The sequence below is a fragment of the Stegastes partitus genome, unplaced genomic scaffold (assembly GCF_000690725.1).
Source record: "Stegastes partitus isolate 25-593 unplaced genomic scaffold, Stegastes_partitus-1.0.2 Scaffold35, whole genome shotgun sequence".
Lineage (NCBI taxonomy): Eukaryota > Metazoa > Chordata > Actinopteri > Pomacentridae > Stegastes > Stegastes partitus.
Genome location: NW_007577766.1, coordinates 247,039 through 272,756, shown reverse-complemented (window position 1 = coordinate 272,756; position 25,718 = coordinate 247,039). Strand labels below are relative to the sequence as shown.

The window sequence follows — 25,718 nt, the reverse complement described above, 5'->3', positions numbered from 1 at the left end:
TACCTCCACAGTCACCTTACCTAAAACCTATTGCAGATTTATGGGGGTGCTTGAAGACTACGAAAGCAAAGCATTTTTGACATGACCACAAGCTATTAGGAACATTTTCAAATTATGCCTGGGTAGCCGGAGTTATCAGTCCATGCAGCTTGAGTGCTGCTGTTATCAAATGAAAAACGGGGCCAAGAAATACCAAGATCCTCTGAAATTAATGTGCATTTTTCAGAGATTCAACTTTTCTTGATAGCTGTTTAGCCAATATTATCATTTGTAATAAAAAATGTTGTATTCAATTGAAAAGTTGTTCAAAATAGACACTTCTTCACTCAACTTTTCTATTCCACTGTACATTAGAAGCTATTTCCGGAAGGAGATGTAGACTGTATTTTGTCTGTAAATTGAATGTGAGTGTGAATTTACACACAGGAAACTCTAACACTTTGTAGTCATTTGACAAGTGTGCTTATGTGTGTTACTATTTTAAGGGCTGATAGAAACAGAATGTTACCAGACGGATGAGAAGAGGAAGGACTCAGGCATGAGAGTCTGCGTCAAGCCACAAATCTGTGTGTGTGTGTGTGCGCGCGTCGAGTTTGTGTTGTTTCCAGCTTTTTTTTTCAAGTATATTTAGCAAAACAAGAGCAGAGTAAGAGTCAGTGTCTAGTGCGCTGCTTGGCACAAGGACGCAGACATAGCTAGTACTGTCACTTCGTTGACTGTGACACCACCATGTCAGCTTTAACACCTGGCAATGTGTTTGTCTATCTCCGCAGTTTCATAGCAGAGTCAGAGCAGCTCAAAGACCAGTGGGTGAACGCCATGCGCAACGCCATAGGTGAGGCGTTGTCCAATAGCGAGGTGGCCGAGAGGATCTGGGCGGAGCCTGGTAACAGTTTGTGTGCCGACTGCGGGGCTCCCAAACCGGAATGGGCAGCCATCAATTTGTGTGTGGTGGTCTGCAAACGATGTGCAGGTTTGTATGAGTGCGTTTGGATTTGTGTGCGTTTCTGTTTAAATGTGTTATTTTTCTGCACATCTTTGTTTATTAACTTGTTGTTGTGAATACCTTTAACATCGTTATCTTGTTTTTGAGTGTCTACAGGTTCAAATGTCTTAAAAATGTGTTTTGAATTATAGAGGGGATATTTCTTCTTTTTTTTTTTCTGCGTGTTGCAAATGTAGCACTACTGATAAAATCCAGCTATCACTTAGCCTGATTTAGGTCGTATGGTATAAATGGTTATTGCCAACCTGTTGTATAAGTAGTGTTACATGGTTAGGGTTTGATGTATCATCAAGACTTATTTGTTTGTCTGTGTGTGTTTCAGGAGAGCACAGAGGACTGGGCCCTAGCATTTCAAAAGTTCGGAGTCTTAAGATGGACAGGAAAGTCTGGACAGAGGAGCTTATTCAGGTACACATACACACATGCACATCAAAAATGTACCCAAAGATATTTTAGTATGGAATAGAAGACCATACAATATTTTGCAAAAATGTAAAATGTTGCAGCTGGAATTTTTGCCCAACAGGGACATGAATTTATGGCCGATTAACTTAGATTTTGTTGCTTAAACCCTGACAGAGGTGGAGAATAATTTAAACAATGGTACCATTTAATTCTAAAGACTTTTATAAGGTAACACAATGACCCTGCGGCTAATTTTTGTGAAGCGTAGAATGTCAAGTTTTTGTTGAGCGGTTTGGATTAAGCCCTGTGACTTTTTCTGAGGCAGACATTAGTAGTGATGTTGGAATGGGCTGCATTACATTGATTAATTTAAGTAAGGGTGCAAAACATTATTAACTTGTTCCAAATAAATATGAAGGGATAAATAATCCAAAAAATGCATAATGTACAGTGAAGACGTAGAACCTCTGCACAAGTGCTTTCTCCCTACTTAATGTTGAAACATTTTTCTAACCTGTGCTGCAGGTGTTCCTGTTGATAGGCAACGAGCGAGTGAACAGTTTCTGGGCAGCTAATGTCCCGCCAAGTGAAGCCTTAACTCCCTCTAGCTGTAGCGAAGACAGACGGCGCTTCATCACCAACAAATACCGCCAGGGCAAATACAGGAAATACCACCCTCTGTATGGAAACCAGAGAGAGCTCAATAATGTAAGTTGAAGTCGCTGTTTGGATCATTTGCTTTTGTCTAAGTTACTGTCATGATTAGATTTGGATCTGTTGACTGTATTTTATGTGGGTATAGACATTTAGTATTCAAGACTACACTGGAAAGTTAGTCAACATATTTTGGAAAAGGCCTTTTGTATAGTGGTTAGACTTAGGAGATTGTTGATTTATCATTCGCGATGACAAAATTGTCTTTTTAACCCATTACTCTGACTGCTTTCATTCATTTGCCTTCTGAAACCAAGTGCAGTTGAGCAGAGCACTAACTGTTATGTTTCTTTAGCTTAGTTCCTCCAGTAATTTTTTTTCAGAAGTTGTGTGCGTGTGTCGCATAGGTCACAATCTTAGTTGTGACTGGATTTTACATGTGCATGCTTTTACACACCATACAGTTCTGTCTGCACGCTCACTATTCCGACCATGACTAAGATTCCATTGATTATTTCTGTACTGATATACTTACTCAGACTGACTGATTTCCCTAAAAGTGCAGAAACGAGTCAGGTCCTTGGTTTATATACATGTTTGCGAGCATAAAATTTTGCTAATGGAAAACTTTTTATCTGTTCCATGTTTTTTAAGGACATTAGAAAGCATTTGGCATGCTCTTCTTTGAAGTCGGAAATAACAAGTACATTGTCTCACAACTCCTCAGTGACTGACAATAAAGTAGCCACTCTACAGTTAACTCTTTCAATGATTAGCTTTTTTCGTCCTCTCCCAGCTGGTTGATTCAGGCGAGCTACATTTAACACATTGGCTCAAAATAGGGCATTAAAGGGCTCTATTTGAACTAAGTGCAGTTAAAGTGAAAGACATGTTCCTAGATTGCAAAAACTAGATGAATCTCTGATTAAGTCTCACAGCACAGATTGCTAATTGCCATAATTTTAAGAACCACAGTCACAGTAAATTAAAAATAGACAAACTAACTCCTGTGAATTCCTAGCGAGTCTTTTGTCACACCTTAAAAGCTCAGTGGAGACATAGCATTGTAATTCAAAAATTACTTTAGACAACAACTCTCTCAAAATTAAAAACCTGGATCTCTGCCTTTGTGTCCTAATCAGTGATAGAACTTATTCCCCGTGCCCTCTTAAGAACGATACATTTGGTCAGTGTACGCCAGAAGTGGGACATTTGTGAACAGCCTGGGAATGTCCTGGGTTGAGGCTTTTATATTGTGCCCTTTCAGTGATCCATGCAGTTTGGTGAATGTCTGAGTGTTTCAGACTCTGCTGGGTCACTCATGAGCTGCTTAACCCACTTACCGCAAACAATGTGTACAGCTCACAGACACACTGAGTGTGTGAGTAAGGCATATTTAGCACCTGACTGTGAGTTATATTTTTCCCCCTCAAGCATTCATGCTTTTCAGTCCGTGTACATGAGTGTGTGTGAGTCACTGTGTTTTGGATGTGCAGAGAGAGATAAAAGAAGTTTTCTAGTTTTAAAAAAAATGCTTTTGTTCAGCTGCTCATCCTCTTCCATGATGGGTATCCTTTTTTCCCCTTGATACTACATCTCCCTGCTGCTCTTTCAGGCTGTCTCTAGAGAAGGTGATTTCTCTGATTGCTGCTCTACCTGTTTTTCAGTGTTACCATTCAAAATACTTGAAGTTCTTCAGCTTTGCTTTGCTACTGTGTTTTGTTACTGGGTGTGTCTTACGAAATAGTAAACTCTGCAAATGTGTTTGTTCCAACTATGCAGCTGTGTGGCAAGATGTTGACAATCAAGAAGAGTGTGTCAAAGAAACAGAAAAATACTTACTTTTTGTACCATATGAGCACTCGAGTGCTTTGGGCTTTATTCATGTTTTTAGATTTAATCCTGGCTTTTTATCCTCACTTCTCTGTTTCCTTTCTTCTTTGTTTTTCCTTTTTTTCTGAATGTGACATCATTACTCACTGATTTAACTGGAATGTGCTGTAACTCCGCCTCTCTCTCCCCTCCTCCTCCTCCCGTCCACCTCATTGTTTGACTGGGACTGCTGAAGAAAGTTGATCTCTTCTCTGCTAGCTCTTTTTTTCCTATTTGTAAGTTGCTAGTGTTGTAAACTTTCTGTCTGACTACACCTTCACAAGAAAGGTGTTTTTACATGTGCAACTTTGTGTGCCCGTCTTTGTCGACTGACATTCAAACAGAGGAGTGATTTAAAGGAACTGAAAACTTCCAGGTAAGTGAGCTGCAGGAGAGGTTAGTGAAAATATGTGGAGTGTTTTTGTAGGCTAGCTCTGTTAAGAATGTGAGTGTGACTCTGTGTTTTAAAGGGAGTCGGTCAGAGCGAGTATAGAAATGTGTGTCACTTGACTTTGGATCTCTGACATTGTGTGATCTCAGTGCAATTAAACATACTTGAATGTGATTATGTAGCATAGTTCTGCCATGAGACTATAAGGGCTGCTCTATGTTTTGCACATTAGAGTTATTGTGAGTCTGTATGTTTTTCACTGGCGTGGGCTGAGATATGTTATCATGCATATTAATGTGCTTGTGTAGGCATGTTTGTGTGCCTTTTGTACTGTGTGTGTGTGTGTGTGTGTGTGTGTGTCTGTGTGTGTGTCTCCATGTGTTCAACTCGATAACAAGCTCACCTCTGTCAGTGGGCATCATTGTTTCTCTACCCCTCTCACTCTGTCTTGATTGCCCCTTTCTCCCTTTGTTCTGTCTTTTCTTTTGTACTACAGTTGTGAACTTCACAACTATCAGTTCCACAGTTTTTCATTTATTAACTGGGCGTCTTTATTGATCTAGCAGAACACAGTGTGCAAGTGTTTCTAAAAACTATTGACAATGTTTTTGAGCATGCAAAATCCCACATGTTGTACGCAAACTCTACTACTTTGTTTTTTTAGGTGACATATACTGTATTTTTGCCACCAGCATGTTGAGAATAAAATGACAGCCGTAACTACGTGTGTGTCTCCCTCCATGGTGTGTTATTGTGTAATGCTGTTTTTTTTAAGCTTTTGCCAAGAGCCTTTCGATTGACATACCAAAATGCTTTAAATGCTTTGGTGTTCCGGGTTTCGTCTGTTTGTTTGTGAGAGAGCAAAGAAGTGAGAAAGCGTAATAGATGTTTGCCAGTAAAATGTATAATATGCCACTTTTTTATTTGCCAGAGAGAGGTGCTGGCAGTTTAAGAGTGTCTCAGCATGTGTGCCAAGTTTGAGTTAGGGCTGTTATTACAAGTAAGACTCTTGTTATTGTGGATTTTATTTGCTTTTGACAAAATACATAATCTGTTTTTGTTTTTTTTTAGTTATTTTAAAAGATTGTTAAAATAGCCTTTCTTTACTCAGATCTAATCCAAGTCTTGAGTTGGAATAGGTTGACTGTGTGCTGGTAAGAGTCAACATGATATTGGTACTTATTATAGCAAATTGACCGCTAACAGGCAGTCGTAAAATCTCTTCATGGGCTTGTTTTTGTACTTTTATAGTTTTGGAAAGTGGCTTCCATAGAGGAAAAACGCCATCTGTCTTAGAGTCTCTTTCCTCTTATTCCCTGCTGCTGCTCATTCTTTTGTCTTATACTTCTTCTTTTTTTCCAACTGAGTCCCCTCATTTCCTCATTCACGCTGTAGGATTTTAGGTGATGAATCCTTTTCATTTCTACAGGGAGATCTGCTTGAGATGGGATCTGCTTTCCTATTTATTTTCCAGTGCTTTCCTCCCCCCTCCCCCCCTTTTTTTGTATCTCTAACTCTGTGTTTTTCCTCCGTTTCTCATTCATTCTTTTTTCCTCCCCTCCATCATCCGTCTGGATTTTTACCTCCACCTCACTCTCCATCTCCCTCTTTCTCTAAACTGTCCCTGGTGAGGTAATGACGGAACATATGTGAATAGCTCTTTCTCATCTGGATTTAATATATGAACATACATGAGTGTGGGTGTAGTTCTAGCTGGACGTCCAGTATATACGCTAAAATCTACAAAGCAGAAGTGACCGCATTTGTTTGTGTTTGTGCGCCTGTAAATACATGTAGGTTGAGTTTCTAGCCAAGTGCAATCAGTCTCTGATTATTGTGCCTAACTGAAATGCTTTCATCTTTTTTTTTCCACAATATTTTTGTTTCTTCTGTGTCTCTCGTCTCTTTCTTTTCCTCCAATTCTGGCCCATATAACAGCAGAGGCCAGATGGAGGCCTGCGATTTTAGACACACCCAGATAAAATCTCCCTCTGTCTCTTTCTCTCTTTCTCTCTCTGGGGAAACTGGGAAAGATTCTTGAATTCCCTTCCCTTCTCTTCTCTGTGTGAGTGTTATTACATTACTCCCTCTTTCATAGGCAGCAGATGTTGGAGGGTGAGGTTTTCAAACACTCACACAACCCATTTCCTCATTGTGCTTTGTTCTGATTGGTTCAGTGCTCTTGGTCCGAAGGAATTACATTACTGTACACTGACCTACATACAGCCTTTACATGTATGTCCACATGGGGTAGAGGGCTGGTTTTGTTCTGTCAATTTACAATATCATGATGTGGCTTAGCCTGTAGCAGGGTGACAAATAGCCTGCAGTGACTGATCTGAAGTATTGATTTTTTTGGCTTATAGCTTAAGCCAGTACAGCTTGTTGATGGCCAAAATGGGAAAAAAAAAAACAGGTTTTAACAAAATGGGAAACCATCTCTTAGCTCCAGGGATGTAGAGCAGGCTAAACCCATGTTTGCATTTATAGTGTATAGTTTTCTCAATTTTCAAGTTGTATTAAATGTTTATGACATGAATTCACTCCATTATCATGGGGAAAAGGACTTTGGGTGCAGGAAAGTAAATTAATTTACAAATACAAACAAAGATTGGCATAATGCACAAGACCTTCAGTAAATTGTTTTCTTGGTGAAGTCAAACAAAAAGCACAGCATTGTAACGAAGCAGAAGAAAGGGAAGAGAGAAAATGTCAATCACACTCAATCCAGTGATCAGCCCTCAGTTTATCACAGGGTATCCTACTTGTCCACTTTTCCAAGATGGTGCTGTAAGCATACTTCCACTTTTGGATTTTTCCTACTTTTCTTTCAAGCTGTCAATGTCCAAATTGAATTAAATCTTTTGAACTCTCTTGCCTTCATCTGTCTGACTGTTCTGCTCCACTTTAGTCAAACTTGTTTTCCCTATTCAGCCTTGGTCACTAACGATGTTCATTTATTATATCTGCTTCTGTTCCAGAGTTTTATTAGGGAAGGTTGTGCTTTTCCCCCTCTCCCCTACTTTGAAATAACATCTTATCTTCAAGCATTTAAAACTCCAGCTAACGGAAAACCCAGTTATGTTCCTTTATCATGCAAGCATAATGTCACAAATTGGTGTTTAAAAATGTGCTTAATGTTGTGCTCTAAACACAATTTGCTTTTGTAAGGGATTACTCAAGACAAGTAAGTAGTTAACCTTTAATCTGCGGGCCAATGTCTCCATCCTTCTACAGCTTGCCATCACGTGATTCGACATTTAACAGTTCACTGACAGAAAATGTGAAAGTACACATAAAAATGTCATTCCTTATCATTTGCTCTATGTATTTACAAAAAAAATGCTGTCAATTCAGCAGGTTAGTGTAGTCACTGAGATAAGGGCAGTGTGAAATACCATTGATTGCCAAGCACTATATACCAGCTCTGTCGTGGCACTCATGTGATCCATATTATGAGAGTGTTCATGTTGATGTGCTTCTCTCCAGATGGCTGACCGCAGCTTTTTGTTCAGATGTTTTCGATGGTGTGTGAGAGAGCAAAATGCAGTTTGTCTCTGTGTCGTTTGGGCGTGTGTGGTGGTGTCTTGTGCAATTTTAATCTTTGTTAATTGTTTTGTTTGTCTCTATGTGTATGTAGAGGCTCAATGGTGCTTAAACAGAGGAGGGGCTCCGTCTGTATGTGTGACAGAGTGCTGTGGAATTTCTCAATCAGACCCAAAAGAGCTTATTGGTTTTAACAGAAGACAGACTTGTGTGTGTACATTTGCATTTGTCTCAGTTAAGTTCCTTGGGTGTTTCTTTTCTGCTTCCCCCACGTTCTTCTTTCCTTATGTCTTTTTTAAAATTTTATTTTAAAGGTAAAGCAATCCCAGGAGATTACTATAGTTTTATCTTTGGTGTTGTTGTCACTTACATAAGTCATTATTTGTCTTGAACTAGTTGAAAACCAAATTACCTCTAAATGTTGATATTATTCATCCACTTGTAGTAACTAAAGAAGCACTTCTGTGTCCAGTGGGGATTTTCCCACCAAGTCTGTTAGCACTTCCATCTTAACTTAAGTTTTTGGTTGCATGGCTTCATGTTGAACATTCAAATGTAATGGAATGGAATTATTTAGATTACTCAATAGTTTCATCAGTAAAACCCAGAATAACGCTCAGTTACATGACAGTTAATCAATTATAAAATCAATTTAGCAACAACTATGCTGCCAGACATGGAGAGTAGCAAAAGCTTCTCAGTCCAGTTAACTTTAATTTTGTTCTTGGATGGGGATCATTTTATCAGTGCTCTACTAAAATGAGGATTTGTAAAAGTAAACATGACTGAATGACTCCAGCCTGCTTTGTACATGTAGTGGAGTTAGAAACCATTCAACAATTGGCACAAGTCATAAACACCTGGAAACACTATGGTGGTAGTTTTATCATAATAATACCCTCCAGAATCCAATAAATCCCAAAATAATTACTTGAGTTCCTTTATTGACAGTACAGTGTATTTAAAAAAGAAAGAGAAAAAAAAAGAAAAACAACAGCACAGAAGACAATTTGAAAGAGTGTATCAGTGACGGATACCAGGACTAAGCACAGCAGTCAGAAAGCCTGTTATACTGTTGATGGTTCTTCATCAGGAGAGTGGATGCTGCAGGTGAAGTCAGTCTACTCAGACACCTACTGCTCTGTGTGTTTGGGTTGTATCATTTCAGCTGCTTAGTGGAAAATCATCTTAATTGTTTGTTTTGTTTCATTGCACATTTTTACATTTCCCTCTTTGTCTTTTGTACTGGATGAGTGCCCTGCACACGCTCCCTCCTCTTCTCTGTGTTTCCTTGATTCATTCTTCCACTCTTTCTTCCTTGTGTCTTATTTTCATGTCGCACACCCTGATCTCCATTTCCTCTGCTGGCTTTCACAGTATTACGATGGTACTACAAATACCATAAAAGTAGATGTGCCAGTGTTGTAATTGTCTGTCTCTCCTACGGTATGGGGAATGCAGTTTTATGAATATTTCCATGGCACACAAATGACATATTTACATTTGTAGTAATATTTGATTTCAGTTCAATACAAGTGTTCAGCATTCTAATAGCCTGGAGGCTGTTGTTGCTTATCTCAAGAAGCAACACATCATCATCTTCATCTGCTATGTCTGTACATACGCATTTACTTATGTATTTCCTTGTGTTTTTGTTTCCTCCTCTCTTTTCTCTCCAGGCTCTATGTATAAACGTGCAGTGCAGTGATGTGCTGGAGACGTTAAGCCTGATTTTCTGTGGTGCAGATGTGAATTGTTCAACTGGTATGGCAAGTTGTCCTACCCCTCTCTCCCTGGCCAACGCACACTCACAACCTTTGCAGGCGGAGTTAATTAGCCACAATCTCAACACAGGTACAGTATGTGTATACACACAGGGTCACAAAGCACCTTTCGTTTCTAATGATGCTTACATTAGGGTTGAATAGAATCTTAAGAAATTGTTAGTAATAACAACCACAATAAAAAATAAAAAATAAAAATAAATGTATCTACATAGCACTTATCAAAACATAAAGTACTTTACAAGGCAGTCAGAAAAAGGACTGAATAGAATTACACATATGTTACCACTAATAAGTAATTTAAAAAAAAAAAGAATAATAATTAAGCAATATAAGAAAGTCACAAAATGAGCAAATGGGTCTTCACAAGCACCTCTGAAGAAGATAGTAGGTTTGCAAGTCTGAGATCGTCAGTCAGGTCACTCAGTTATAATGGTGCTCCGATAGAAAGCTCTGTCACAACAGCCAGGATGTTCTTGCCTAAGGACCAAGGCTGCACGCAGGTTGATAAAAGGAGAGCAATTTCAGAGATGTAATCTAGGGCCAGCTTGTGAAGTGCTCTAAATGTAATGAGCAGAATCTTATAATATTAATTCTAACTTGCAGTCAGTTTAAAGACTTTAAAAGAGAAGTAATACCATCTTTTTTTTTTTGCTCAGTGTTGCTGCTTTTTAAAATTTGAAGTCTGTGAATTGATTCTTGATTTATTTCAATTTAAAGGCTACCAGGGTACTCAAATTGTCAGGAAGTGAAATCCTGTATGATGGATTAAGTGTCTGTAAAGCTTCAGATTAAATACATTCTGTGTTCCTGAGATGGCAAAATCTTTGCAAATGTGTCTTGAAATTGAGGTAAGAAAACAACCTTATACCAAGGTTGAGCAGGAGGCTTAAAACAGTTATAAAACCAATGTGATAAAAAGATTTTTTAATAATGATGGTGAAACATTGTGACCATTGTAAAGGGGGTTTTTCACTGTGCTGAAGCCCAAAGATCTCTGAACTACCTTACCAGCAACAAACGCATCCCAGGCAGACACAGGTGGTAAAGGTGAAATACTGTCACCAGCAGAGACAAAGAATCTTCTGTTTGACAAGAAAGAGTTGCACCTTCTCAAGACTTTTCCAGATATACCAAACCAAAGCTGGATTTTTTTAGTCTGCTCAATTTATGCTCTGCTCAACTGTGTCGAATGCTGCAGACGGATGCAAAAAAAATGAAGATGGAGCATTCATTTTTGTCCGTAGTCCTTAAAAGATCATTTGTAACCTTAATAAATGCAGTCTTAGTGTTGTGTCACTGTCTAAAGCTTGGCAGGTTTTTCAAAAAATATGTCCATAAAATTCCTTTACAGAAATTGGCCTACGCTGACACAGGTAGACGTCAGTAGGACAAGGGAAATTCCGATTGTATATCTTGATCTTACATTAATCCTGACATTGTAAACTTTAAAAAGTGAAAATGTGTCACTCGAAGCATCACAGCGGCTGGCAGCTTTTGCACAAGAAAAATATTAATTTCTTTGTTTTATTCCTGTAGAGCTGCCACGATCAGAAGTGGGTGAGGCTATGGATCCAGTAAGTTACCAACCTCCACCTTGTGTGTCTCACAATGGCTTCCTGTACAAAACTGCATCCATGGCTCGGGCTGTCACAGAGCGCAAGGCCAAAGAGGGTATGGATGAACACTGCAACACTAACACATATGTAGTCTTCTCCACGTAGCAATAAAGAACGGTAATAAAGGGATACACCGTGTGTTTTTGTAAAGTTACGTAGTCGCGTGTTTCCTATTAGAAACACAATACAATAAACATATGAAATTCCTGTAACATCTCTGTAGATTGTATTTTCATTACTCTGAATATTATGCTTGGTAATATTTATTTGTGGATTCTTACAGAGTTCAGTCGTCGCTGGTGTACGCTAAATGATGGCACCTTCAGCTACTATGAAAGTGACAGAAACTCAAACCCTAACGGAGCTCTAAAGGCTTCAGAGATAGTCTGTTTGGCTGTCGACTCGCCTGAAAGACATGGGTACACACACACACGCTCACACACACACACACACACACACACACTCAGTCACTCATCTCCCTTTCACACACATTTTACTCACTGTCTTTAATATTTATTATTAAAAAATGCAATATAGTTAGGACCAAATACCTTGTTATATTATTCAAACCACAAGTCCTGTCACATGAACACAACTTAATGGTTTATTTCTTTCTTTCCATTCTCTCTTTTTTTTTTTTTTTTTTTTTAATTTGGCCTTTGTCTTATTTCTTCTAACCTCTCTTTCCAACCCCCAGGTATGACTGTACCTTTGAACTCTACTCTGAGTCAGAGCGTCTTTATCTGTTTGGCACAGATGACCCAGACAGCCACAAGCAATGGGTCAAATCTATTGCAAAGGTAACCCACTGAAATATGTATACAACAGTTTTTGGTACTTTCTGATAAGTAAAAGGTTAGCAGTTCCAGTTGTGCTGAGAGGGGACTCCTTTCCAGTGGTCAGAGCAGCACTGGCTATTGCTGACTTGTTTCCCTTATTTTTGTTAAGCACAGCACTCTTTACCCCTGATGCAATTGTCAGCTGCTTGATAGATTGAAATGAAGCAACTATTGCTTTGACCTTTTAGTTTTAACTACTGAATGTCAGTATGCTTTATGGTGTAATAGAATCAGCAACGTTTTTGCCCTCAAAATGTAGTCATTAATTGTAAAAACAATTAGATATGTCAGTGCTATGCCCAAGGTCACCTGGGAAATGGTATGGCCAATGGTGGATTGCCTTTTTCCAGAACTGGCTAAATAAGTACAAATAGCTGCTATTGGCTATTTCTGTTTAACTGAGCATCACAAGGAACATTACTGACAATATAGTAGATGGACAGTGCATTTGTGGCTCCTGAATGTCTCGCCACAAGGACATTAAACAGGTTGCTGTACAGTGACCACGGCACTTACTGCATGTCATCAAAGCAACGTACAAGAATGTTTCAGTTATGCACACAATAAAGTTGGTAAATCATCATCAACTTTGGAGTGTGTATATATTATATTATATTACAAGGTCTAACTTTCTTTGCAGAGCTTTATCCCGGCCTCTGCAGAGCCTTTACTGAGACTGAGTTTTGAGCGGATTGGACGGCTGAAGTGTAAAGATGGCTTGAACCTACAGACGTCCAAGGTTGGTTGGTTTGCCCTGGTGGGCTCTACACTTCACGCCTATGTGGAGGACAGCAAGGGCGAGGAGATCCACCTCCGCAAACTCAACGAACTCTGTGAGTGAGACATGTAAACACAAATAAATGGATATAACCACCAATGCTACTTTTGCTGTTTACATGAACATACTGTACACACACAATGACATAGTGGGAGTACTTAGAGTGATCACAAGAAAATAATCATTACTGTGTGTTTGTGTTTTACAGCAATTCAACAAGACAATGAAGTTCTGGTCCTAGTGGAGAGAGGCAGGTGAGAAAGAAGAATCATTGCAGATCACTTGTTGTCAGTGGCGGGCCATGCATTTTACTCCTAGGCCTTCAGTGGCGTCCTACCTGAATCAAACCACCTCTTAACACCGTCCTTTTGATGCCACGGCTATAGAAATCATCAATATTGTGCAGAAAGGCAGCATAATAGGATGTTGCATCGCAGACAGGTATCTCATGTAGCGAAAATGAATGTTATTACTAAAGCAAGAAACCCAGTTAAAACAATTCAACAAGTCTCCTTTCACTGCAGCCACAGCTGCACCACATACATCACATCTAGCAGTAGCATCAATATCAACCCAATAAAATGACAAAAATATGTATTTTACTCACCAAAACTTGTGATTTTTTGAACATAAACTCCATCCTCCTTTCTTTCCTCATAAACAGTTCAATCACTCTGTTTAGCAGGTAATCCGTGTGTTTCACTTCCAACAATAAGTCCTGTTCTCGCCATGGAGGCTGATGCTGAAAGTCGGCTCTGTCCTGTCGTGTTTCTGGCAAAAGTTTTAATTCACTTTAAGGCTGAAAATGTCCACTTGCCTAGCTTAAAAAAAGAACAGCCCCCCCCCCCAATACTTTTACGATAAAGTTTTAGCTTGAGCAGGTTCTCTGTCCATCAAATCAGAGGATGTGAACATGCTGACGTTGTTTTACATCTGCTAGCTGGCCCTGGGACCACCAACTCAAAATCTGATTGGTTAAAGCAACAATTTCATTGCAATGCCTTTTAAACTCCAGGCGCCTGCACTTTTGATTCTGAAGGCCTCAGGGCAGATTTCTTTGACCCTGGCAACACATGATGGCTGAAATATGATTGGATAAAAACAAAAAAGCTCTAATATAAACATACACTGCTGGAAGCACCACAGTCCAGACAAACACTATGAAATGAAGAGAATAGGCTATTGGGAATCATGTAAAAAGATTAATGGGAAAATATTACAACGCAAGTCAGTGTTTCTGATAGAGTTTAGGCCAGCAGAAAAGGCCTTGCTGGCCCTGTTCTATTTCTAAACTTTAACAGTAAATGTTTAACTTCACAATCTGTCCTACAGAGTAAAGCCATTTAAGGAGTATGTTAAGCAGCTTCTTTTTCAAACTGAATTCTGTTTAACGTGTAATCCAAAATGTAAAGCATGTAAAACAGTTTTTGCCTCGCCTGCTCATTTACATTCTGTTCTTTGCTTGTAGACTCTTATTGTCTCTCCTTAACAGTTCCCTTCTCCCTCTGCCCCATTTCTCTTTATTTAGAACTCTGTACATAGAGGGAGAGAGGAAGCTGGATTTTTCTGGCTGGTGTGGGGCCATCCAGGCGGCAGCAGGGAGCGGAGGAGACACCCTAAGCCAGCAGCAGCTCACAGAAACAGACATACCTGTCATAGTACACAGCTGCATCGGCTACATCACACAGTGCGGTGAGAGACATCTAAAGATGGACACAAACAGCAAACTCACTCATTTTGTAAATTAACCTTATGAAACTCATTGAACTTTGCTTATGGCTCATCTATTTAGTACTTTTTGGGGCCACTGTTAGCTGCATTTACTTGATAGGAGAATTCACACACAGTCTACATTCCGGTATGCTATTGTGGTCTTACTGTGTCTGTGTGTACACTTGGCACTCTCTGTGTGTTTGTGAACTCATGTGACTATAATAGCAGGAGTTCTGGCTCTGGAAAAGACCAACGGACCACAAGACAACAAAACAACTCTTTTCCACCTCCATTTTTGCCTTTGCTCCCTCCGTGGTGCATTTCTTTCTCTCCATTCTGTGTTTTCTTCTTTATTTCTCTCTTGTCATTCTTCCTCCCACACTCCACCAGCTGACTGACCTTATTTCACTCCAACTAGTAACGCCTCTCGCTTTCATGTACTGGTAGTGGTCAATTAACATAACACAACAACTTATGTAATCATCCTTTTTGATGTGATCAAATGCTTTGTTTTGTTTTGTTTTGTTTTTTCCGAACTTTATGTTGCTAAATGTTACAAGAAAACATCATGAACTGTGTTTCGTACTACCACTACTCCACTCCTTTTCATCCCAGGAACCTTTATTAAGGAACGTAAGATTCCTTTAGACTGTTTGTTGTCTGTATTAGTCTGACTAAACCATAGCTATTTTTTGTCTTTTAACATTTTTACCTTTATTGGACAGCCACAGTGGAGAGAGACACAAGATGTGGGGAAGGAGAGCAGGGGCTTGACATGCACTAAGGGTCCGCTTACCTGTGAATCAGTGTTTGAGGGCATTTGTGCACATGTTCCTTAACAGCTTGGCTATGAGGTTGCATGAGTGGTGTCATTTTTGTGTGCAATTATACAACAGACTGTTACAGTCCAGTAAGCGGCAGATATGCAGAGGGCTATACAAAAATGACCTCATATAAAACAAGGGACAGACAACACTGCAACAACACTAAGAATGAAGGAGATTAAAGTATGCTGCTGTGATTTACTGCTTTGGAAACGAGGTCATTGAGTCAGTACTTGAAAAAAGATGAGCAGTTGTGACAAAGCGGGTTTAAAACACTCAATATGCAAGAATCAAAGTAAGCAACAGGATTTTATGAGCTATTGCATAGATTGACTGGGAGATGATTAAGACAGACTTACTCAAATAGGATGCTTTTATACTTAACCAATCAGAAATGTTTAGTACCACCAAAGTTCCTGACCTTTCTGAAAGTATTACTCTCTTAACAGGAAGTTTCCAGGGGCAAATAATGTAATCTAAACTTGTTCAAGTCCCTGGTCCCTGCAGTGGATACACACTAAGTTCCTCTAAAGGTTCCTAGTCCCTGGGAAAAGTTCCTGCAATGGTCACACAGCTATTGTAATAGTGTCTAAGTTGAGAAGTTTGACATGCATCTGGTTGAAGCAGGCTTTTAATCATGAATCAGTGCAACTATAGAAGCTCAAAGAAGAACAAGACAAAAGAAAGCAAATAAGATGTGAGGATTTTTAATTACTCGAAGCCCTCTAGTGGGCAGAACTTGCTCTGAGCAATTTGAATAATACATACTGTTCACACCCATTGCTTTAATTAATTTTCACACAGCGTAGAAAACTGCAACTGCACCACACTGCTCTCTGTGGGTGAACACTTCTAAGCATGTTGTTCTTCTGGGCCTGCCAGTCAGTCATAACATATTTGCTATATTTTTTTTTCAACTGTCATCTGACTGACTGAAGATGGATAACAATTTTTTTGGCATCAGTGGTGGATATGAAATCAAAAGTGTACAGTATCTGTGAGAGTTTTGGCCTTTAGAGATTATCACTTGCATCAATATGAAAGGCTGAGCCCTTGCAAGATTTTTTTTGCCTGTTTTTTTTCCAGTCTTAAGGTAGAAAGCTCTTAAGTTTACACTTTATACAGTAGTTTTTGAAGTCTTATGAGATCGATTGACAGGCTTTAATCTGTTCTGAACCATTTTGTCCTTATGTGTAAGTTGAAATGTGAAAATCCAGTTGGTGGAACAAGTGTTCTTCATCAACAATGATGTTACAGTATGTTCAGGTTTTACATACCAGTGTTTGTGACTTTATGTTGTCTGTGTGTGCTTGTTCATGTTATTTTCCAAGGTTTGACATCAGAGGGAATTTATCGTAAGAGTGGTGTGAACTCCCGTGTGGCAGCTCTGTGTGAGAGATTCCGTCGTGACGCTCGCAGTCTTCGTCTAAGAGAAGGAGAGCATCAAGTGGATGACGTCTCCAACACACTCAAACGCTTCTTCAGGGAGCTAGAGGAGGGACTGTTCACATCAGAGGATGCCAGCAACTGGCTCAGTGCTACTGGTAAGATTCACAAGACTGTTTATATGAGTAAAGGAATGCATAAGTAGGTATTAGAAAATTTGGAGAGACTGTACCATATTTGTTGCTGAGACATCTGGTGCCACCTCAAAACAGTGGCACTAAAGTGGAAAATATTTTTCAGCATCATCTACAGACCTTGCTCTGGATATTTTCAACAGTTTAGTGGGTGTTTTGTACTAAAGAAGTCGTCCTATCAGACTTGCATTGTATTGTGCAGTTAACACAGTGACTTATATTTCAGAACCTTTAAGGGCAGCTAGGAGGGAAACAACCTCTATGGAAACAGTGCAAGCATGGCCAGAAGTAGGCAGATCTTAAAAATGTCTTTATTACAGTCAAACAAAGTTATCATGACTTAAATATTAAACAAACAAACAAACAAACAAACAAAAAACTAAAGCTTAATTTTTTTTATTTATTTTTTCAAAAATTAAAAAAAAAAAAAAGGAATACACAGATTTTTGCAAGTGCCCACATGTGTTAGAAACTTTGAGAAACGTAGTGGCTCTACATATTGTGGATATTTGAACCAGTTATTTCCTATCTACACTGTGTAAATACAGCCTGCAGTTCAGCCCATTTCAACTGAAAGCTCCCTTAAGTTTTGTCATGTGCCTTTTGGTTGCAGTCACTTATTGCTGCTGCTTCTTGGCTGCACTGAGGAGTACAGATTTTATTTTCAATTTTTTTTTGATTGTGCAAATAGTTTTCTGTACGTACACTTGAACTTTGGTGCTTGCAAGGTCACTGGAAAATATGGTCTTTGTACAGAGCTCTGCAGTAATTGTTCATTTAGAGTTTGTTACTGTGTTTGGATTTGTATTCCCTATATATGCCCTCATTTTTACTCATCATTTCTTCTCCATCTTTCTCCCCTTTTTGATCTTTTAATTTCTGATATTATGCTTTTAATTTTTCCACCTACACTTCCTGGAACTGTGTTTATCTCCTCTGTGTAAATAATTATCAATTTTCCTTCCTTTCTCTCTTTCTTGTACTCCAGCCATTCAGGATGAAAGTATGAAAATCTCCCAGTACCAGCAACTGTTGAACAAACTGCCTCGTGTCAACAAGGCTACACTACAAGCCCTTATCAACCACCTCTATTGGTGAGAAAAAGATACACAGTGACTGGTATCCTCTTTTATCTCTGTTTATTTCTGTGTGAACATACCCATATGTATTTTCCTCTGTGTGTGTTTCAGTGTGCAGCTTTATTCTGAGATTAACCAGATGAACCTCCATAACCTGGCCATAGTGTTTGGTCCCACATTGTTCCAGACTGATGGAAAGGACTACACTGCTGGCCGTGCCATAGAGGACCTCATACAGCACTACATACTCATCTTTGAGGTCAGACTCACTGCTCACTGTTACACATGGATGATCAGAGGAGGCAAAACATTTTATGTATTTTTTTATTTTTTTCAAATCTTACATCTCGACATCAGGAAATGGCAAGTATTACACACAGTGCATACTTATAAAATGCTGAAATGCGACAGAACATGCCATTTTTTGTATGCAGGATGTAAGATCAAGCCCCAAAAATGCTGAAAATAAGCACAGCAAACTTTAAGGAGCAAATCATTCCCATTGTTTCTAGTAATATTTTACATCTATATATAATCATCATCATCATCTTCATCATCCCCATCTTATGAATTGGAACAGATCTTAAATAGTGTCATTTTCCTATCGTAAGATGGCAACATTATTTACACAACAGTTTTTCTATGTTTCCAGTGAATCTATTAGAGATGATGTGAAAATTAGATGGCAGGGGCAGGGGGAGGGGAAGGAAATGCATAATGATGTGATTGCCTCTCATGAGCTTGAAATTAAATCCCAGTAGTCATTGTCAAATTTTACTTTTCCTGAAAGATTTGTTTGAGTTTCTGGAAGAGGTTTCAACTCTCATGTGAAAGGCTTTTTTCTTTTTTTTTAGTTCTAACTGACTTTTGGTAAAGACCGGGGCTTCACACCAGTCAGTCAGAACTGAGGAAGTCTTTTAGATGATAGGTGAAGGATCTTCCTGAAATTCAAGCTAGTCCAGGCGCCATGACCAGGATGATTGAGATTCTTTACCGACATATCCTCATGAAAGATGACCTCATACTACAGAAAGCCTTATCTTAACTGCATTCCTTTGTACTGAGAAGATAAAGGTTTTTTTTAAAATTTGCATTTTCTGGCATTTACATGACAACGAGAAGATCTGATTTCCTGCTTGTTTAACGGGAACAAGAAGCTTTGAAATACTGATGGGAATTTTAGATTTAAATCTAAAGATTGGCAAGATGCTACCGATAAAGTTGTTGATTCATTGTTTGTGTGTGAATGAATGTTTTGCAGGTGGATCAGCAGCAGCTGAAGAAGCAGCTAGGAGAGATCAAAGTTATCATCGATCTGCGAGAGAAACTCAACAAAAAGTTTCCTGTGAGCCACACACACTTTCATAAAACACAGTGATCCTATTTTACACAATGCATGTTTTAATGACCTAAGCAGCCTTTCTGTAGATGGTTTGCTTAACAATGTGGGTTTTGTTGTTTAAGTCACAGATGATCTATTTGGTTATTGTTCAGAGTTCATGTCCAAATGTGTAACAAAAAAAGGGTTTAAAATTATAATGAATTGTATCAACTTTACACACAAAGCTGTGGTGTGTGTGTATATGTATGTGTATTTGGGCATCTATGTGTGCTGTGGTTTATTATCTGGATATTTTTTTCTGTCTGATCTTTTCTGTGTGTTTGTGTGTATATGCTGGACACCTTAGAGAACTGAACCTGGAGGCCACTTCATTTGTACCGTGTACCTGGAGGAAAAGAAGGGCACAGCAGAGCAAGGCGTCAAGGTGAGATGGCTTTCACCGAATGACACAATATTACTGGACATTGTATCACTTTTAGTGCTCAGTTCTTCTCTTTTCTGGTGTACGAAGTGTGTCAGAAAAGTTTCAGGACTGGTGTCACAAAAGATATATTTCAAACTACAAACTACAAGTTTTCCCCTTCGAAGTAATCCCCCCGGAGTCTAACACAGTTTCCCAGCCCTGTCTGCCACGCCGCCACGCACTCCTGGAAGGATTCTTCCGGGATCCTCTGCAGCTCCATCGTCACAGCCATCTTGATGTCATCTACGTCTTTAAAACGGGTCCCCTTGATGACCCTCTTGAGCTTGGGGAAGAGGAAAAAATTCCACGGAGCTAGGTTGGGTGAGCAGGGAGGTTGCTCCAGCACGGCGATGTTCTTCTCAGCCAGGAACTGTTGGATGCTCAGGGCGTTGTGAGCAGGCGTGTTGTCATGGTGAAGCAGCCACAACTTGTCCTGCCACAACTCTCACTTCTTCTTGCGCACTGAATGAAGCAAACGCTGCAGGATCTCTTTGTTGACGTGCTGGTTGATTGTCTGAAGGAAAAAAACTCGTAGTTTGTAGTTTGGGTTTAAAATATATCTTTTGTGACACCAGTCCTGGAACCTTTCTGACACACCTCATATGTTATGTGCCACTATACCAAACTCACTGTATTAGTATTGAGCCATACTCAGGAGTAACTTATTTTGTTCTTACCTCAGATCCCTGGTTCTATGACAGCAGCAGAGCTGACATGTGAGGTTTTGGACCGGCGTAACATCCCAGTGGAAGCCAATGAGTACTGGAGCTGCTGGGAGGTCAGCGACAAGGAGGAAATGGGTGAGACATGAGGGTGGCGTAACAGTAGTTCAACAAACACCTTCTTTGTGTTTATAATTTTTGTGCAAATTATGTTTTTTTGTCAAAGTGGAGGACTCCTTTGGTTTGGAAAGCAACGTGAGTTCATATGACTAAATGCAAGCTGTGTCAAATTAACATAAAAGATGAAGAAAAGGCCCACAGCAAAACAAAAACAAAGCCTATGAAGTGCTCTCTGCTCAGCCTGGAGTCTGAACTACGCAAAGTGACACACCAACTCCAGAGGCAAAAAGATCAGTCTCAGCAATGTGACTGTGTGCCTTGGTTTGTTTTGAGCCTTGTATGTGGGCCATCTGTTTCCCCACCAGGAAGCCTGTAGGTGGCTTATCAAATGCCAGTAACACTCAGCTGATTTGGCAAATTTCCCATTGCTAGTCAGAAAAGCAACCTGCTGATTATAGGAGGAAATGGAGGAAAGATTCTGAGAAATGGAAGGAAATTAGAGAGTGTATGAGTGACAGGAAGAGCTGGAGGAAATTCTGTCACTCAGTTGCTTACTACAAAAATACGCTTTTGTCTATTTTTGACTTTGGTACGTAGGTGTAAAAGGCACACACTGTTCAAGAATGTAAAGTAATGCTATAAACCCAGTCTGCACTCCATTGTTAAAATAATAATGGCAAATTTTTTCTATAGATTCCAAAACTATTGTACACTGACATTCATAGCATCAAGAGCTCAGCGTGGTTCTCTAAGAATGACATTGTTCAAATCTCATGTTCTTTCTTTTATCATGATAACATTCTTTGTTATGCAGAGGAATGATTTGAGGTTGCAGCAGATTTTGTCACATAATCTTGTCTTCCCGTGTCCTCAGAACGTCTGCTACACTATCAGGAACGAGTCTTACCCATCCTTCACTCCTTTGGCACCGACTCCCATCTGCTCATTAAGAAACACCTTGCTATGCAGGCAATGGTTGCCTTCCTGGGTAAACACAAACCAACAAAAGTTTTTTCTCTAAATCGCTGCATTGTTTTTTCTGCCACATTGTTGCATACCTTTTCATCTCTCATTCTGCCCCCCAGCCAGTAAAGTGGACGCATCCAAACATGGGATGATGAAATTCAGAGAGGAGCGAAGCCTTTTGGGATTGGGGCTGCCATCTGGAAGTTTCCATGATCGCTACTTCATCCTCAATTCCACATCGCTCAGAATGTACAAGGAAGTCAGGGTAAGACTGACAGAGATACACATGTGCAAACTCTTTCCTTTTGTCTTTTAAACACTTGAATTCTGTCCTAAACACATTGCCTGTTTTTTCTCTCTGTCAGAGTAACCGCCCTGAACGCGAATGGCCAGTGAAAAACCTAAAGGTTTACATCGGGATCAAAAAGAAACTCCGTCCTCCAACATGGTGAGCACATGCTGTGTAGCACTGGCTTTCCTCCTCATGACAACTGTGTGGCAAAGCAACAGGTGGCATCTCTGGATGGCAAGAGCTGTGATACCATGACGAAGACAAGCCGTGACAATCAACAAAGATCGTCACTTACTTCAGTGGCCACAAAAACTTTAACCTACTGTCTATTTTCCACTGTACTATATAAAGTGTGCTTGTGTATATTAAGAATATACACTTTTCCTGAAACATCTAATTACCTTTGTTGTTGCTTTTCAAAGCAGAATGATATATGCACACTACCTCCATAGCTTTGCAAGAGACACTTCTGCACCACAATACTACTGGTGGGAGTGATTAGTGTTACACTTCTAAGCAAAACGCAACATTTTGATCAGTTTTGTCTGTGAATGTTCCACTTCTACAGATCTCAGCACCAGCGGTGATGGTAATAAGCTCTGTCGGAGTCAAAATAATTTAATCCAGCAGTGGGTGAATAATGAAAACAAATGTTAGAAAGAGTCAAAACTGCATCTGTTGAGAGAATAAATGTTTAAATGCTAGGAAAATGTATGTATTTTTTATGTACTTTTCATTTAACTGTCTTTCTTTATTTGCGTCAGATCAGTCAATGCCCCGAGGTTATATGTGGGATTTATTAGTTTAAAACTGTACACAGGTTGAGAGCCAGATCTGTAGCTCCACTCGCTCTTCAGCATAATAATTTAAAGGAATAATTAATGGATAATCTTTAATAATTAATTTTCTAATTTTGGATACATTTTTGCCTTGTCTGAAATACCTCAAGGGAACGTGTAAAAGAGGGTGACCACTAGGGGGCAGACTGAGCCTAAGGATTTTAAGCACCAGAATTTCTGTTGATGTTTTTTTTTCTTTTTTTCTTCTTTTTCTTTTTAATCTTTCTACTTCTTTCTCTGTTCATTTCTAGTTGGGGGCTGACAGTGGTGGATGAGAGCAAGAAACAAGAGAAGCCAGAGAGACAGCAGTGGTGAGTAGCTGTCCGGAGCTGCATATACAGCATCTGAACCTCTTGTATATAGCACATAGCTGTCAGCCCAGACTAATCACCGCTCAGGCAAGCCCTGTACATGCTGTCAACAAGCATACATGTTTGTTTTTTTTAACTTTCATTTATCTGTATTAAACCTAAACTTCAGCTACATTTGGTGGTGTGGGCTGCTACACGGCTGCTGTACATCCAATCAGATGTATACTGTTTTTTTGATTATTGTGTTAGCTCAGACCAGTTTGCAGCTCACGTAAGGATGCAACCCCCAGATGTACTGTGTGTCTGATCATCCTCCCAAAAGCAGTTCCATCTGAGAACTACAGCTGATAAACCAACTATATTTATATGCATCCAGTATTTATTTTTTCTGACATGCCCCCTCTTCAAAAGCCAAAAACAGTTCACACACCCCTAGCCTACAATTTTTATTAATCCTTATCAGTGATAAAAAATTTTTTTTAAAAAAGCAATTGATAAAACAGATCCAAGCTGAATTAAGATTAAATAAAAGTCAGCACGAGAGCATCAACAAACTCTGTTTCTTTGGACTTTCCTGTTATTATTTGGAATCAAAAATCAGCTCCATGATTGACCTGTCTATGTTGTCAAACCAGTTCATATCATCATCAGCGTAGGACTTTGATTTGATTTTACTAACCAGTTGTCTGTTACTGTGTATTTTTGAAAGCAATGGCTATATTGTGTAGCTGTCCCAACTGAGCCAGTGCAAAGATGGCTGAGAGGTGACACACAGTTAACACACAGGTGAACGTTCACGTTGAGGCAGAGGAGGAAGCATCATGTGTGAGAGCTAGAGAGGCTAAAGTCTTGTGTGGCGATTGGATTTCTTTCAAACCCCCACAATCTGTACATCAAAATAAAGCTTTAGACCTGTCATTTATACCTGAATGGATGACATTTCTCCATTTTTGAAAAAGAGAAAAAAAAAAAGTGTAAATTTGGAGAGAAAAAAAAACATTTTATCTGGTGTTCCAGTCAATATTTATCCGTTTAAAACTTAACATGCTCTATGTATCAGCTGTAGGGTTCATGGAGTTTTGACTTAGCGTCCACTAGCACCCTACCACATATTTCACGGTTATTTAACCAGGCAGCAGCAAGCTCAGCAACCAGTGATTTGTGAAGGTAGCCATGGACTCTGCAGCAACCCCAGCAAAAATATGCGAGCACTTTACAATCAGCACAACTGATACAACCAAAATCATCTGCAAATTGTACAAGACCACAGCAAGCAGAAGCAGGGATGTGAAACAGCTACTGCCCTCTGTAATGAACTACCATATGCATTGCAATCATCCTTTCTTCTATCTGAACACAGAGACAGATAATTTTGTTGGTTGAACAGATACAGATAATGACATCTCTGTCCACCTCTATCTTCAGCTGCTCCCCACAAATTGCTTTTAAATCATATGTTTATTTCAGTGTGGAGAACAGAACAGGAGAAAATGAATTTCATTCCTGTCCGACTCATATGCTTCAAACATCATACTGTACTGCGTCACTAATCTAGCTTTAGATGTCCCTGCAGTAGCATGTAGCTTTCACTTCGGACTTACTTGTTCTGACATGTTTGCTGTCTTTATGTTTAGCCAGCCGTGGCACTTTCCCCTCACTGGCAGCATGGACACATTTATACTATGCATGTAAACATGACCAACATGAGAGAAAGCTGGCAGTTTCTCTGTAGGCAGAGAAACAAGGTCAGATCACTGCATGAGAGTTTTGAGAAGGTCGGCTCCACCTAGGAGGGAAACACACAAGAACACACCTATAATCGTGGCTCTATTCTAATCCAGGTCTGTTCACGTATACATCCCTCTGTGTATGTGTGTGCATTAGTTAAATTTGTGTGTGTAGATCCCTGCGTCCTCTGCGTCTTAGCATGTGTTTGTGTTACACTGGGCTCTGTATTGTCGACAGCGGTAGAGATCTTCACAGCTGTAATGGGAACGCTGTTCCCGTCACGCTGTAGGCAGTATCATCTCCTGGTTACGCTCCAACGTCATGTCCTTCACAGAAAAGAACACACCTTAGAAAAAGACTCCGAGAGAGGGAGGGAATTTGTGAGAAAGATAAAGAAGGATGTGGAAGGAACAGAGGTAGTGTCACGCTGAAGGGGAGATACTGTATATGAATTTGAAATTTTGAATTGACTGCAGGTAAAAGAAAACTTTGTAAAAGAGTGGATAGAAATTTAAACTTTGAAAATGTGAAAAAAGGAGGAGGTGAGCCAGACCTCTCTCTCCAAATCTTACTTACCCACCTGCACTTAATGCCCCCTATTTTATCCTGTTATTGTATCCATCCCCTCAAAACTCTTAACACATTAATTTCCCCTTTGTGCTGCACTATTTTATCAGCATATTCCTGCAGCCGCTGTACTTAAGCTTACAGGAACACTGATCAGTTTTTAGAACATTATGTAAATCATATTCAATGGTTTTGTGGAAAACCATAATAAGAAATGAGCAGCATTCATTTTTCTCCAGCTGATAATGTTGTAGATTAGCAGGCAGTTAAGTGCGAGTAAAAAGGAAAAAGTCTTGTACGTATTGTATGAGATGCTAAATGTAGGCCCTCCTTTGTAT

General features: G+C 39.5%; 1 protein-coding gene across 3 annotated transcripts in view; it reads left to right on the top strand.

The window, feature by feature from the left end:
* Nucleotides 1-25,718, top strand: part of arap1 (ArfGAP with RhoGAP domain, ankyrin repeat and PH domain 1) — a 59,016-nt gene that overhangs the window by 25,939 nt on the left and 7,359 nt on the right. For all 3 annotated transcript variants that reach the window (XM_008301353.1, XM_008301345.1, XM_008301361.1), the window contains 20 exons: nucleotides 774-973; nucleotides 1,329-1,414; nucleotides 1,937-2,119; nucleotides 9,554-9,728; nucleotides 11,198-11,332; nucleotides 11,561-11,696; nucleotides 11,975-12,077; nucleotides 12,757-12,949; nucleotides 13,103-13,148; nucleotides 14,423-14,586; nucleotides 16,763-16,975; nucleotides 18,000-18,105; nucleotides 18,202-18,349; nucleotides 19,352-19,435; nucleotides 19,779-19,856; nucleotides 20,578-20,695; nucleotides 21,552-21,665; nucleotides 21,763-21,908; nucleotides 22,009-22,091; nucleotides 23,026-23,085. In XM_008301353.1, coding sequence (XP_008299575.1) covers nucleotides 774-973; nucleotides 1,329-1,414; nucleotides 1,937-2,119; nucleotides 9,554-9,728; nucleotides 11,198-11,332; nucleotides 11,561-11,696; nucleotides 11,975-12,077; nucleotides 12,757-12,949; nucleotides 13,103-13,148; nucleotides 14,423-14,586; nucleotides 16,763-16,975; nucleotides 18,000-18,105; nucleotides 18,202-18,349; nucleotides 19,352-19,435; nucleotides 19,779-19,856; nucleotides 20,578-20,695; nucleotides 21,552-21,665; nucleotides 21,763-21,908; nucleotides 22,009-22,091; nucleotides 23,026-23,085 — 2,571 coding nt within the window. The remainder of the gene's footprint in view (nucleotides 1-773; nucleotides 974-1,328; nucleotides 1,415-1,936; nucleotides 2,120-9,553; nucleotides 9,729-11,197; nucleotides 11,333-11,560; nucleotides 11,697-11,974; nucleotides 12,078-12,756; nucleotides 12,950-13,102; nucleotides 13,149-14,422; nucleotides 14,587-16,762; nucleotides 16,976-17,999; nucleotides 18,106-18,201; nucleotides 18,350-19,351; nucleotides 19,436-19,778; nucleotides 19,857-20,577; nucleotides 20,696-21,551; nucleotides 21,666-21,762; nucleotides 21,909-22,008; nucleotides 22,092-23,025; nucleotides 23,086-25,718) is intronic.